This window comes from Malaclemys terrapin, chromosome 4 (genome assembly GCF_027887155.1).
Source record: "Malaclemys terrapin pileata isolate rMalTer1 chromosome 4, rMalTer1.hap1, whole genome shotgun sequence".
Taxonomy (NCBI): domain Eukaryota; kingdom Metazoa; phylum Chordata; order Testudines; family Emydidae; genus Malaclemys; species Malaclemys terrapin.
The window spans coordinates 53773748-53789694 of record NC_071508.1 but is presented as its reverse complement, the minus strand read 5'-3'; the positions used below and the strand labels follow the sequence as shown (position 1 = coordinate 53789694).

General features: G+C 41.0%; 1 protein-coding gene across 2 annotated transcripts in view; it reads right to left on the bottom strand.

The window, feature by feature from the left end:
- The window catches only part of TUB (TUB bipartite transcription factor), a 103578-nt gene that overhangs the window by 48435 nt on the left and 39196 nt on the right, over window positions 1–15947 (bottom strand). For both annotated transcript variants that reach the window (XM_054024974.1, XM_054024975.1), the window contains exons 2-3: window positions 9753–9804; window positions 4690–4852 (exon numbers count right to left, since the gene is read on the bottom strand). In XM_054024974.1, coding sequence (XP_053880949.1) covers window positions 4690–4852; window positions 9753–9804 — 215 coding nt within the window. The remainder of the gene's footprint in view (window positions 1–4689; window positions 4853–9752; window positions 9805–15947) is intronic.

Sequence of the window (15947 nt, the reverse complement as noted above, 5' to 3'; positions counted from 1 at the left end):
CAATGGAGATTCTACAACCTGCCTCGGTAATTTGCTCCAGTGCTTAACTACCCTGTTAGGAAGTTTTTCCTAAAGTCTAATCTAAATCTCCCTTGCTGCAATTAAAGCCCATTACTTCTTGTCCTGTCCTCAGTGGATAAGGAGAACAATTTATCACCCGCCCCTTTATAACAACCTTTTACGTACTTAACGTAAAAGTAATGTACTTTTACGTTATCATGTAGTCCCCCCCTCAGCCTTCCCTCCTCCAGAATAAACAAACCCACTTTTTTCAATCTTTCCTCGTAGGTCATGTTTTCTACACCTTTAATCATTTTGGCTGCTCTCCTCTGGGCTTTCTACAGTTTGCCCACATCTTTCCCAAACTAGACACAGTACTCCAATTGAGACCTTTTAAGTGCTGAGTAGACAGAAAGAATTACTTCATGTGTCTTTCTCACAACACTCCTGCTAATCCATCCCAGAATGATATTCACTTTTTTTGCAACAGTGTTACATTCTCGACTCATTAAGTTTGTGATCCACTATAACCCCAGTTCCTTTTCTGCAATACTCCTTCCTAAGCAATCATTTCCCATTTTGTACTGGTGTAACTGATTATGCTTTCCTGAGTGTAATACTCTGCAACTTAGGCCATTTCTACACTTACAAGCTTACAGGGGCACAGCTATACAGATACAGCTGTGCCGCTGTAAGAGCGGTCGTTTTGCCGCATTATGCCGACAGGCGAGAGCTCTCTCATTGACATAATAAAACCAGCTCAATGAGCGGTGGTAGCTATGTCAACAGGAGAGCACTTTTGCCTGCAAAACTTATGGCACTCAGGGTGGGGGGAAGGTTCACACCCCGAGCAACAAAAGTTTTCCTGACATAAGCGCTAGTGTAGATACAGCCTTAGAGAAACAAGGTGGGTGAGGTAATATCTTTTATTGGACCCACTTTTATTGGTGAGAGAGACAAGCTTTTGAGCCACACAGAGCTCTTCTTCAGGTCTGGGAAAGGAACTCCCAGCAAAACGTGAGATGGAACAGATTGTTTAGCATGAGTAGTTAGCACATATTGTAAGGTACCATTCAAAAAACCATTGTAGAGTGACCAATTAACAACTCTGCAGTCATAGGACAAAGAGAGGGAGTTAGTGGGTTACAGATTGTTGCAACAAGCCATAAATCCAGTGTCTCTGTTCAGTCCATGATTTTTGGTGTCTAGCAGAGCAATGAATTTAAGCTCCCAGGCTCATCTTTGGAAAGTATTGTGCAAGGTTTCCTTTGAGGATGAGGACGGATAGGTCAAATCAGTCCTTATTAAATTTCATCCTATTTATTTCAGACCATATCTCCAGTTTGTCAAGATCATTTTGAATTCTAATCCTGTCCTCCAAAGGGTTTGCCTCCCCTTCCAGCTTAGTGTTGTCCACAAACTTTATAAGAGTATTTTCTATGCCATTATCCAAGTCATTTATGAAGATATTGAATAAAACTGTATACAGGACAGATCTCTGCAGAACCCCACTCAATATGAACATCCAGCTTGACTACTCTCAGAGTATGGTTTTCCAATTGGTTGTGCACCCAAGGTTTGCATAGGCTATATATTCCCTACTTTGCTTATGAGAAGATCATGTGGGACGGTATCAAAAACCTTACTAAAGTTGAGATGTATTACATCTACTGCTCCTGCTTACTCACAAAGCTTGTTAACATAGTCAAAGAAGGACATTAGGTTGGTTTGACATGATTTGTTTTTGACAAATCCATGTTGACAGTTCCTGATCACCTTATTATCATCTAGGTGTTTACAAACTGACTGACTGACTATTTGGTCCATTATCTTTCTGGGTACCGGTTAAGATGACTGGTCTATAATTTTCTGGGTTGTCCCTATTCTCCTTTTTATAGATGTGTACTATATTTGCCCTTTTCCAGTTTGCTGGGATCTCCAATACTCCACAAGCTCTCAAAGATAAACACTAATGGCTCTTCAGCCAGTTCCTTAAGTATTCAGGAAATATTCTGACAGGCCTTGCCAAATTGAAGACATCTAACTCGTCTAAGTAATTCTTAACTTATTCTTTCCCTATTTTAGTTTAAGATTATAGATTAATCTTGGATTAGCAGTAATCATTCTGCAACTCCCTGCAGAATTCCAACACCAGCTAAGGATTGTCTATAAAAGGAAACTGCACAGCTATAGCAGAAGAAGATATTCTACTATAGCTATTCCTGAATAGCTAATTGTATGAACGCTATTCTGGAACAAAAGTAACTTTACTCTGCAATAAAGATTTGTTTATTCCAGAATAAAGTGTTGACATGGGAAGCTATTCTGGAATAGCCATAGCTGAATAGATTATAGCTATGCCGTCAATTTCCCAGTAGACAAGCTCCAATATGATGGGAAGAAAGAATCATGTTATCCTGTTCCTTACCTCACATTATAAATGCACCCCATAATTTAATCATCCAGCCTTCCAACATGGACAGGCTTAATTTTACTCATCAAATTAAACAAGCATTCCTGTGTTACGCCTTCCTATAGCTTATAGACAGGAATTTTACAAGAAAAAAAAATGTGGGGAGGTAGATGTGGAGACACCGTCTTTGTGCAGTGCTTGCGACATAGGAATGAATCTCACACACCCGCTCATATTTGCAGTACAGTTTATGCACTAGGACACCAGCTCCCACAAAGAGTCATTTTAAAGCACACCCATAACAGAAACAAGTGAATGGGGAAGAGCATCCAATACTCCCACATACCAACGTTTTCATTGGATATGAATACTGTAGTTAAAAATGGCCATTGAAACCCAAATATGCCCCACACAGCAGCTGAATCTTGACACCACCAACCATACTCCTGAAGAAAAATACAACAAAAAAAAACACTTCCATAGTTCTCACAATGTTTTCAAGAATAATATTCCTGAGAGGATTTTACAAAGGAACAAACCACTTTATTGGGTAATGAAATGTTGTTAAGTTGAGGCTTCTGATAAATGCGCAAACAGTTTATTACCTGGAGAGTTATCCCCAGAAGTTTACAAACCAAAGGCTGAATCTGAGAAAATATAGCTATATATTAATGCATTTTCAGTACCATGCTATTCTGCCCATCTTATTTACTTGTACTACGTCAGATGTAAAAAGAACCTCATTTAATGGTTTACACGGCATTGTAAAATATAGTGTCTTGCTTCTTTATCAGGGTTTGGAAGTCTGTGCTGTCCACTGACATCCTTTGGTGGCAGGATTGGAGAGAGAATTTAAAATAAAGTAATTTGAGGCTAAGAAGTGAAAAATTGTTCCAAGGAATAACCTGAGTGAAAAAACTTTGATGTGATGTGATATGAAGGGCCAAATTCTGCCTTAATACACACCCCAGGCAACCTCACTGATGTCAGAGGGGTTGCCCAAGGTGCAAGCACTTGCAGGATTTAATGTAGTATAAATAAGGATTTCACTACTGTTTGTGAGATATCACCCGCCCCTTTATAACAACCTTTTACGTACTTTATGTAAAAGTAATGTACTTTTACGTTATCATGTAGTCCCCCCCTCAGCCTTCCCTCCTCCAGAATAAACAAACCCACTTTTTTCAATCTTTCCTCGTAGGTCATGTTTTCTACACCTTTAATCATTTTGGCTGCTCTCCTCTGGGCTTTCTCCAGTTTACCCACATCTTTCCCAAACTGGTTTCTCTGGGCTGTAGCTGACATGAAATCCTGGTTATTTAAGTTTACAATAAAGGCGGCTAAGAAGGTAATTGCTGCTGCGTATCATAAAATAACATTTCATAGGACAGGGTTTTGCACCTCTGATTAGCTGTTACGATGAGAAAAGTAAAAGGAAATTTTCTATCTCCTGTAGCTAACTACCAAAGAAAACATTTTCATAAAATTCTGTACAAAATCAACTTCCTAGATAGCATGGGAAAAATTAGTCTGTCTTTTGATATGTTTTTCGCTCTGATTATGAGAGAAAATAATGTGTTTTTTTCCCCTTCATCTGAAATCAGATCTATCACTTGAACATCTTTCAGAAGCATGGGTTAAAAGAGATTTACTGTTCAAAAACTCTTATTCATAGTTGATGCATTATGGAACTTCTATGAATAAATGCCACAAAAAAGAAAAAAAAATTCACTCACAATTTGTGAGTAGCATGGATACTTGCATTTCATGTAGCCCCTCAGAGTATTATGGTACACTACCATATTTTATCTTTGTACAAAACATTCAACAACCTCCTTTCACATATTGAAATGAGATTTAAAAGGAGAGTGTAAAGTATGGAGATTACAGTTTATTAAATGGAGAGCAAGGATGACATCATACTGAAAGTTTCCCCTGTCAAAAAAGTTAATTTTAAAGCCATGATAGTGGTTACTTTGGAATTCTGCATAATTATCATTTTCGTCCTCAAACACAGCTGAGCTAAGCTTTCAGGTATTCATTTAAAAGATTACATTCTTGTTCCTGCGTTCACTTCATTTTTCAACAAAATAATAGGACTAGGGTGACCAGATGTCCTGATTTTATAAGGACAATCCCGATTTTTGGGTCCTTTTTTTTTTATATAGGCTCCTATTACCCCCCACCCCCATCCTGATTTTTTACACTTGCTGTCTGGTCACACTAAACAGGACCTCTAGCAGTAAACATGCACTCTATAGATCATGTCAATATACCATGAAAAATGGTGCTGCTGTTGCTGTTAAGATACGATTCAACCAACGGCGCTTGTTCCTCTGAATGTTTCATTCTTCGTGTTCTTGTGCGGCTGTCTACATTGGACTGAACCATTAGTGGCTCCTGGCGTTTTTTTTTCTGCTTCTGTTCTAGCAATGCTCGCTGGGGGAAATACAAAGAAAAGTACTTTACTATTAGAATAAATGCCACTTTTCTAGGGGAGTCTGTGTGCACATAGCTTCTGTTCTGCAAACTGTGCTTAACTGAATGTTAATTGAACGTCATACTGTAGAATTTCCAGTAAATCACAACAGATATCCTTACATCTTCTGCAATGGCAGTCCACCTTGTATGCTAGTTTCAAGTGCCAAGAACACAGTCTAATAGGACATTGGGATGCCAGGCCATAGAAAACCTTTCTAAAACTCTACTGAAAGTACCAAACAGGTCAAATAGATATTTCTGAGCAGTCTACTGGCTGTCAGAGCTGGATAAAAAACAGCATCTTTTGGGAAGCCAACAATGTGAGAGAACTGTAAATTAATATGATAACCAAGAGCATGAGGCATGAAAACACTGATTTATGTTTATGTAAATCAAGAAAAGATCATCTGTAAACTAGAATCAAGTGACAAGACTGGACACAAGCCCAGTGTAACAATGATACATGCTGAATTTTAATTACACACCCTATTTTCAATTTCAATTCTCATTTACACCAGGTGAAAAGCAGATATTAACTGCTAGAAGGCAGAGGATTGTCTTTACAATTGCATAAGTCTCTTCCTCTAAATGTTTCTAAATTTAGAATGTGATGGAAGCTGTGATAAATGAGGGGAGGTAGCTCCCTTTTATGGACACCCAGCCAGTCAGTAGCTATAGAATCCTCCTTAGCAGCTGTCCCCTAATTGCCTTAACTGTAAAGGGTTAAGAGAAGCTTAACCTGAGTTGGCACCTAACCAGGGGGAACCAATGGGGGGGGGCTGTACCCTTTCAAATTGGAAAAACTGCTGGGTGTGGGGGGGGCTCTTTGTCTCTCGGGCTGGAGAGAGGGGAAGGCAGCAACAAGCTGTAAGCTTTAAGCCAGGTATGGGAAATCATCAGCATCATACCTAGAAACTCCTCATTTGGAACCCCAGATATGTAAGTTGCCCAGGAAAAGTTAAAACAGATGCGATTAGGAACATTTTTGGTTGTTTTGGTTTGTGGATTCCTCTGTGCTAACCCCCTGTGCTTTTGTTTTGCTTGTTACCATTAAGCTGAACCCCAATAAAGTTATTTTTGGTGTTTAATCCCTAAAGCCTGAGTTTTCAAATGTGTGTCTTTTTTTAAATAAAATTTACCTTTTTTTAAAAAAAAATCCTTTGATTCCAAAGTCCTTAGACAAGGGATTGATCTGTGCTCACATTGCTAAGGCAACTGGTTGGTATTTTATTCTCAAGCCTCCCCAGGAAAGAGGGTGAAGAAGCTTGGGGGGATATTTTGCAGGGATAGGGATGCCAAGAGAACCTTCCCTGAATATTTGTGAAAATCACTTGGCGATGGCAGCAATATCTGTCCAAGGCAGAAGACTGTGCCTTGGAAGAATTTTAACCTAAGATAAAGGTAGAAGATAAGCTTAGGGGGTCTTTCATGCAGGTCCCCACATCTGTACCCCAGAGTTCAGATGGGGGGGGGGTAATACCCTGACAGAAGCCAATGTATATTTATGAGGTACCATTCTATCACAGCCACAAGAAACTATAGGGGTTAAGAAGGTTTAATTGTAATAACCCAGCGTCTTATTTGTCCCCTTCCTCTGTATTATGCTGTTTTTACGTGGGTTGTCTTTTGACTTCTCTCCATGTAGAGAGAAAAAGAAAATACAATGCTGTTATAAATAGCAAAAGAGCTGGGTTGAAGTAGAGGAATATCCAGAGAGGATCAGTTTCTGACAGCCTTCCCTCATGTTGAGTACTAATTTACTCCATGAATGATGCGCTGCTACTCAACGTGAATTAGAAGTCAGAATCTGACTCAGATGCAACATGAGAGACAAGGTGGGTGAGGTAATATCTTTCATTGGACCAACTTCTGTTGGAAAAAGAGACAAGCTTTCAAGCTACACAGAGCTTTTCTTTGGGTCTGGGAAAGGTACTCAGTGTCACAGCTAAATACAAGGTAGAACGGATTGTTTAGCATAAGTAGTTAACACATATTCTAAGGAACTATTCGAGGTGAAGTGGCCTATTAATACCTCTGGAGTTATAGGAAAAAGAGGAGGGCTAGTGGGTTACTGATTGTTGTAAAGTTTCAGAGTAGCTGAAACCTTACAGCTTGTATGGTTTATTACAACTGATTGTTGTAATAAACCATAAATCTTTATTAAGACCAGGATTTTTAGTGCCTAGCAAAGATATGAATTTAAGTTCCCAGAGGTGTTAACAGGCCACTTCACCTTCAATTGTCCCTTAGAATGTGTGTTAACTACTCATGCTAAACAATCTGATCCACCTTATATTTAGCTGTGACACTCTGAGTACCTTTCCCAAGCCTGAAGAAGAGCTCTGTGTAGCTCGGAAGCTTGTCTCTTTCGCCAACAGAAGTTGGTCCAATAAAAGATAACACCTCATCCATCTTGTCTCTCTAATATCCTGGGAACAGCATGGCTATAACAACATTGCAATCAGAGGCAAGATGGCATAGATATAAAGTATTTGATATTGAAAATGGGGCACAGATTTAAAGACCCTAACCCTAACCTGATGGGTGTGGAGTGGACATTACAATGGAAGCAAAGGTACATAAAAGTATGTTGAAAGAGAGCCAGAGGTTCTTCGAAAGGGGGCCAAACGGAAATTAAAGACAAGGGGTGAAACCCTAACTCCACCAAAGTCAATGGCAAAATTCCCTTTGACCTTAGTGGTTATGTCTACACTGCAATTAAAACCCCACAGCTGGCCTGAGCCTCGGGCTCCCAGGGCTCAGGCTCAGGGGCTGTTTAATTGTGGTGTAGACATTCGGGCTCGGGCTGGAACCTGGGATCTACGACCCTGCAAAGTGGAAGGGTCCAAGAGCATGGGTTGCAGCCCGAGCCTGAATGTCTACACCACAATTAAACCGCTCCGGAGCCTGAGCCCTGGGAGCCAGAGTTACCTGGCACGGGCCAGCCGCAGTGGGGACATACCCAGTGGGGACAAGATTTCACTCAAGGTCTTCAGAATGAGTGTTTATGTAGGCCATTTAAGAATGTTGTAGAAAGATAAACAACACAGCACATGACTTTATGACTTAGGCCTGGTCTACACTGGGGGGGGAGGGGGGAAATCGATCCAACTTACGCAACTTCAGCGTGAATAACGTAGCTGAAGTCAACATACTTAGACCTACTCACCGCAGTGTCTTCACTGCAGTGAGTCGACTGCTGCTGCTCCCCCCCCCCCCCCCGTCGTCTGCCTGCATCTCTCACGGCGGCGGAGTACAGTAACTCCTCACTTAAAGTCGTCCCGGTTAACGTTGTTTCGTTGTTGATCAATTAAGGAACATACTCGTTTAAAGTTGTGCAATGCTCCCTTATAACGTCGTTTGGCAGCCGCCTGCTTTGTCTGCTGCTTGCAGGAAGAGCAGCCCGTTGCAGCTAGCTGGTGGGGGCTTGGAACCAGGGTGGACCAGCAGCCCCCTATCAGCTCCCCATTCCCCTAAATTCCCTGTGCAGCAGCTGCCCAGCAGGCTACCAATTGCCGGCAGTTCAGCTGTCCCTCCCCCTACTGCCATGTGCTGCTCCTGCCCTCTGCCTTGGAGCTGCTCCCCGAGCCTCCTGCTTGCTGTGCGGGTTGGGAGGGGGGAGGAGAAGAAGGGGGCTAATGTCAGGGTGTCTCCCTCCTGTGGAAGCAGAGAAAGAACTGACAGGAAGGGGATTGCAATGCATGACAGTTCTTTCTCTGCTTCCACACTCCCCACTGCACCTGTACCCTGCTTACCCCAATCTCCATAGAGCAGGGGGGACACACGACAGTGCTCAGGATGGAGGGAGCTTCCTGGCAGCAGCTGCATCTCAGTTTGCTGATTAACTTAACAAGGCAGTGTATTCAGCATACTTAAAGGGAAAATGTGCATCTCTCTCACACTCTCTCTCACACACACGGTGTGTGTCTCTGTCTGCCATGCTGTCTCCCCTCCCTCCATTCCTGATGCCTTGTAGAGTGTGAGGCTACATTAACAACAATGAGTTAACCCTTGAGGGCTCAGCCAATTGCTAGTTCATCATTTAGCAGTAAGGCATTCCCTGGGAAATATCCCATCCTCTGATTTCATCACTTCAACCAAGCTTCACAATTATCATTGCTGTGTACAGTATTGAATTGTTTATATATATATAAATGAGAGAGAGTGTATACATATATAGTCTTTTGTCTGGCAAAAAAAAAAAATTCCCTGGAATCTAACTCCCCCTATTTACATTAATTCTTATGGGGAAATTGGATTCGCTTAACATCGTTTCGCTTAAAGTCGCATTTTTCAGGAACATAACTACAACGTTAAGTGAGGAGTTACTGTACAGGAGTCGACAGGAGAGAGCTCGGGGGTCTATTTATCGCATCTAGACTAGATGCAATAAATTGACCCCCCCGCTGATCTGGCGGGTAGTATAGACATACCCCGAGAGTATTAAATCCTATCTGGTTGGGAATAAGGAGGAAAAATTCTGAAAACTGTGTGTTAATTCTCAGCTGGTTGACACTCTTGCTAGTACCCTTGTGCTTTTCTTTTTTGTTTTTTCATGGTCTGCAAAAGGAATAATGCATTCTAAGTCAACAAAAATGAAAACCACTCAAATCACAATAATAAGAAAAAGTCAACACTAATAGTAATCTTCACAATCCTTTCCTTTCCATCACTTAAGCATGTATAGCACACTCCAAAGGCCAGGGAACTAATATTTCAAGATGTAATTTTCTGGTAGGATGCCTCGATCAGCTGTGTGTGTCAATGAAAGGAGGTCTCCATATTCCACAGTAATCCAATTAAGCAAGCCCTAACTTGTCAAAAGGAAATAGGCCGAAAGCAGACTCCAAGATCTCACCTGTCTGTCAAGCTTTTGTTGACGCAGATTGCTACCTTCATCATCTAAAACACTGCAAAGACAAAGAGAATTCATTAGAAAGTATTTGTCAGTCAACAGAACACCAAGTTGCAATTACTGGAGCCATATCTTGCAGGACTTATTCATGCAAAACTCCCATAGCAGTCCATGGAAGTTTTGCCTAACTAACCCTGCACAAGCTGTTCCAAGAGAATTAAAAGCAACTCATGAAATATAAATAAAGTTCTGTGTATAATGTCTACATGCTACAAAGTTTAGATTCAGACAGATCATAAAGGAACACAAATCCAGAGTGTTTCACAAGAGTTTTATGCCTGCAGTACAAACGCTTTGTTCTCGATTACCTTATAATAAAGATACTGAAATGTACAGCAGTGGGATGAGTGTGTAAATTTCTATATAAAGCACATACAATGGTAAGGAGTTTGAGGAGCAGTTTAGCAAATCATTAGTATTTTAAATTGGCTTGAGAAAATGAATGGTATAAGCTTCTCCAGGTTGAGAACCAGAACTGTTTCTTTCCTGAAAATCTGAAGAATTATACTTACAAAGGGATTCTGATTTACTGTCTGCACTCAAAAAGTCAGAGATCTGCAATCCAAATTGTATTGTGTACTACCAATTATCATCATTTTCTCTCTGCTTCTAGGTGATTGTTCATTGTTGCTGGTTGGGGGATTAGCTCATGCCAGATTCAGTCATTTTCATTAATTAGACGTTGGATGGAAATAAAGGAGAAACTTTCTTTGCATTACATTTGATAAAACTGTTAAATCCACCTGATCGGGGGGGGGAGGGCGGGACGACAAGTTCTACATGCTGTAACATTATGACTAAAAATTTAAAGTTGATAAATAAATTCATAGATTTAATTAAATAGATGAATATACACTTCCAAAAAATACAAATATAACATGCTTTAAAATTGACTATATTAATTTGACTTCCACTTATAACACAAAAATGTTCATCCCATACTGTAGGCACCCTTGACAATTACAAGTACAACACAAGAGAGTCAAAACTGGTTTCTGCCCTTATGTGCATTTTAAAATAATTGGAAAGTGACATAATATTAGTTCAGCATACTCTACATTTCTTAACTAGGTTGCAGGCAGCATGGTATAGAGAGTTAAGTGGGAGACTTGAATATAGGAACAACCTTTGGGCTCTCACCCTCCAGAGAACAAAGAAATAAAGATGTGCGATGAAGCATGTAGTGTAACATCGGCCTTTTAGAAGATCTGCAGCAGGCATCCTTACATATACCTTATAAAAGGCTGATGTTACAAGATGCACAGTTAAGCAAGTTTCATATTAAGAAATGGAATGGTGCCTTAGAAGAATTACAGATATAAAAGTTTGTGGGTCCTTTGGGGAGATAATGCTAGCTGTGTTATATTTAGTATACCACCTACCAGCAACCCCTGCAGCATTCCAGGCAATGAAGAGATAAATGGTTAGAATTTCAAAGCTCGTACCCACATTAGAGGCATAAAAAAATGGCCTCTGAAAAGTCTCTCCTCATCTCTGCAACCAGCTGTGCTACCAGTAAGATTTCCTCAAATGAAAAGTCTAAAGGCGAGACAGGGGCACTGATCTGGCCCTGAAGCATCTAAGTGAACTTTACAACACATGCAAATTTTGAGTGGGTGTCTGCTGGGGACAGCTGATCTGAGAATATCTGGGAAGATTCAGTCACGACTGCTGTTAAAACAATCCTGTTTGAAACTTTTGCTCATAGGCACTGACCCCAAGGGTATTCCAGGGCTAGAGCACCCATGGAAAAAAATTAGTAGGTGCTTAGCACCCACTAGCAGCCAAGCTTCCCTCTCTTCCCCGCAGCACCTCCCATCTGCCAGCGGCCCCGCTGAACAACTCCTCCCCTTCCCTCACAGTGCCTCCCACCTGCGGCGATCAGCTGTTCCGTAGCATGCAGGAGGTGCTGGAGGGAGAGGGCGGAACTGGGTGGGAAGAGGCGGGGCAGGGGTTGAGCAGGAATGGGATGAGGTGGGGGGGCTTGGAAGAAGAGGCGGAGTTGGGCAGGGGCGTGCCTGGGGTGGAGCAGGGGGCTTGAGCACCCCTGGGGCCCTGAGGCAGTTGGCGCTTGTGCTTTTACTGCCTCGTTCCACAAAAGACAACATCCCGAGGGACAGTGAATATTGTGGGTGCGAGAAAAGATACATTTGTTTTTGTTACTTTAGTGAAGATTGTACTAGACCCATAGGAAATGTGTCTAACTCTGAGAAAACATGGCACCATACAGATTCATTTTGTGAATCTGTGAGACTGAACAAGTGTTTCAGACATACCAGTTTGATAAATTACACTGCCGGTGTGAGAGAGGCTAAAAGAGGTGGGCATGTCAAACAAGTCATAGTTATGTGTCATCTGTCAAATTCTAAAATAGCCTTAGGATCCCTGGCAAGAGGACCCTTCCTAATCACCAAACACCATAGAAGCATTATTTACTTAGCTATGCCAACTATTTATATCAGTTTCCTATTCTTATTTATTAAACACTGACAGCACAAGCAATGTGGGACAAGTTACAGAAGATAACTGAGTGAGATTCTGTGCAGTGCCTCTAAAAAGCACAGTACAAAACTTGCAACCCTGGAAATGAAAGGGGAAAGGTGCCATCAAGCCACATGACCTCTCAATTCATGGTAACTGCCCAGAATCCCATCAACACAAAGTACTATAGCACAACACCCTCCTAGTCTTCTCATATGCCCCTACCATGCACACCCAACCCCTTCCAGGGCTTGCACTTGAGAGCCTACAGCTGTCCCATACAACTCATTTGTTGGGTAAAATTCTCCCCTGGCTGGCCACAGGGCTTTTACAGCCCTTGTACATTGCACAGGCGTGTACAGTGGCCATAGCAGGGGTGAAAATCTCATCCATATCCCTGTCCCAGGGAGCTTATGGTCTTGATGCTGTTCTCAAAAGAACCAATCAATGTATTTATTTTCCAAAAGAGACAGTGCACCAACAGCAAAGTTTGCTAGAGATTTTCAACAAAGTACCTACAACAAATAATAATTTGTACTTAGCATCTTTCTTTTGAGAAACTCAAAGCACATTATGAAAGGTACATAAATAATATCCTCATGAGATTGTCTGCATTCTCCTGAATATTTATTTTTTCCTATAATACACGTAACATGTCCCCAAAATATATTTTTGGACAAATGATTTTAGTGAAACGTGAGTATCAATCAATCCTAGTGCATCAACTAAAAATCCCCTCTTGAGATTTAAACTAAGTGCTTAAAAACTTAGATAACAGTCCAGAGTTTTAGAACTGCACAGGCAAAAATGCACCTGGAGAGGCCCAGAGAGGGCAAGTGACTTGCACAGTCACGTCATTTGCAGATTTGGAAATAGAACTCTGTTTTCATGTCATCTCCTGCATTATACGTTAGACCATTCTGCCTCTCTCAGATGATACAGCAAATGAGCTATAGACTTCATCATACACATTCCCATATAAACAAATTAATTATTATTGCAAACCATAATATTCCAGTAATATCCTGGTTTGTCTGTGATGCTAAGTATTGTACCATGGATATGGTGGCTAAATACTTAGGATCTAACTTCAGATTTTCTATAGCACACTTCATCATAATATCCAAGCGGGGCCCAGTGGTCAGAACAGAGGAGTAGATGGCTGGCCTCTTCAATTCCATTTTCAACTTTAGCTATGATTCATTGGGCTAAACAGGCTAACTCCAGACTTTGTGTAAACAAGAGCAACTCCTACAGAAGTCTGGGCCAAAACCTACAGTGTTAAAAATGGTGATTTAAATTACACAGTATGTAGGAACTGGTCAGAAAATGGATGTAATTGTCACTGATTTAGCATGCAATGGATTCAAAGCGACTGCCTTACATGCTGAATGGGGCCCAAAGTAATGAATCTCCAGCCAGGTGTTGTGACTATTGTACTTTTTAAGACACTGCTTCATACCTTCTTCCTGTTGAATGAGATTATTTTTAGAATCTCCAAGTATATGCAGCCACAGCTGGGACTGAGAGCTGCTTGCCAACAACTTACGAAGCTCTTTTGCTTCTTCCATAGACCCTTCTCTGTGGCCTGATGGCTATTTTCTAAATTTCTGGGCTGTTTTCCACATTCCTTGTATAAAGAAGTGTAAACTGCAAACCTTGTCCCTCGGGTTGTTTAAGCTTCAAACTGTCTCATTTAAATTGAACACTAGTCATCTTCTGTGAAATCGAGTCCTGTTGGAATGTGAACATGCCAGCCTCCTCTTGGCTCCTTAGTTCACTCTCTGTGAAATGTGGACTGGAATACATCCTTCCCACCCTCCTTCAAAGGGGCAATGTGAGGCTTAATGTTTATAAAGAGTTTTGGAGAGCCAAATATGCAGGCATTAGAAAAATATTATTACTGTCCAAAGAATTCCTACAGCTCATTTTCAGACAATCCTCTATGCTACAGGACATCACTTAGGCTTTGCCTGGGCTAGGATTTAAAAATGTGATGTTAGAATGCATTAGCCAACAAGTTCTAATTAACAAAGTGGCACTAGACTTTTCAAACATGGCAATGAATATGTTAAAATGTGCTAAGATGGTCAAATTAATGTCTATATTTTATCTCAACCAGTTTAGCATGTATGAAAGGCAGGGTACCTTTTCTGCACTAGACTGTTCAGATGCATTAGAACATGTTAGCCAACACATTCTATATCACACCTTCAAATCCTTCCTAGTCTAGACACAGGGGTTTTATTCTTGAGTAAGTACACAATACCAACAACAGTGTCTGTGGGTGCATTCTGCCCTCGCTTAATGTCTGCGTATCTCCCAGTGAAGTCTATGATGAAAATGAGGGTAGAATTTAGCCTTCAGCGTTTTACTGTTATATTAGTAGGTCACCCTCAGCAGGAAATATAGTGTCCCATTATTATTTTCTAAGGGACAGCATTTACCCCTGGAGCAAATGGCTAATGACCGCTATTTCACATTCCCAAACGCCCCTCAGGAGAAATTATAATGAGGCTCAATGACCCACCAGATGTGTCATTGAAAGGACATTTGACATCTTAAAAATAGGTTTCTGGTGCCTGGATAACTCAGGTGGCACCTCCCTGTGCTGCCCTAAAATGCCTGCATGAAAATCCTGGGATGTGGCCTGTTACCAGCACTGAAGTGACAGGTGTAGATGAAAACCCAGTATAAAGAATTAGCAGAAGATCCTGCCACAACACTTAGCATCCCTGGCATATAGATGCCCCAGCCCTTAGTATCAAACTACAGAGGATTCTTTTCAACACCATTTTATGAGAGACAAGAAAGTTCAGAATCAGCAGTGGCACTTTCTTCCTAACCTGTGGGAGAAGCATAGTCCAGTAGCAGCATCCTCTACGTTTCCCCGTTCCCTCTGCAGACAGGGGAAATTTTCATATTCTCCCTCCCAGCTCTGCATGCAGAGGACCCAGTGACTTAGGGCAAATCTACACTACAAAATTAAGTCAACCTAAGTTAGGTCAACGTAAACTGCCTTACGTTGACCTAGCTCTATAGTGTAGACCAGGCCTAAGACTATCACTAAACATAGTTGTGAATGAACAAATGGACACAGTTTCACTGATCAGTGGTCACAATGATGGAGAGGGTCTGTGACTAAAAGCACAATACAATGGCAAAACTGATTGGAGTATTGTGGTGGGGCTGCTTTCAGAAAGTAGTTGCGTATAGAGTGAGGTTACTAGATTAAATCTGGCTGTACCTTTGACATGCAAGTCATAAAATCTTCATCAACATAAAGATAGTCAGATTTAGTAAGTCTTAATTAGGTACAAATTATTACAATAATTACATATATTAAACAGCTGAGAATTTTAAGGCAAATTAGAATGAGGATATGACAATCAACTCTTAGTGTTGATTAAAACCATATATTGGTAGCTATTTTTGCCAAATCCTAAACACAATCTATCAGAAAAGGATATGTTGTGTAAAGTACTGAAAGATTTATTGCAATACAGTTCTAATTTAAATGAAGTTAAAGATTTAAAACTTATGTAGGTCAACTATTAGATAATTTTCCATACAGGATCTGTCCTGTACTCCTAGCTCAGGTACACTCCCCTTTCAGATAAGTAGGTATATGCCTTGTATAGGAATCAAGATCAGGCC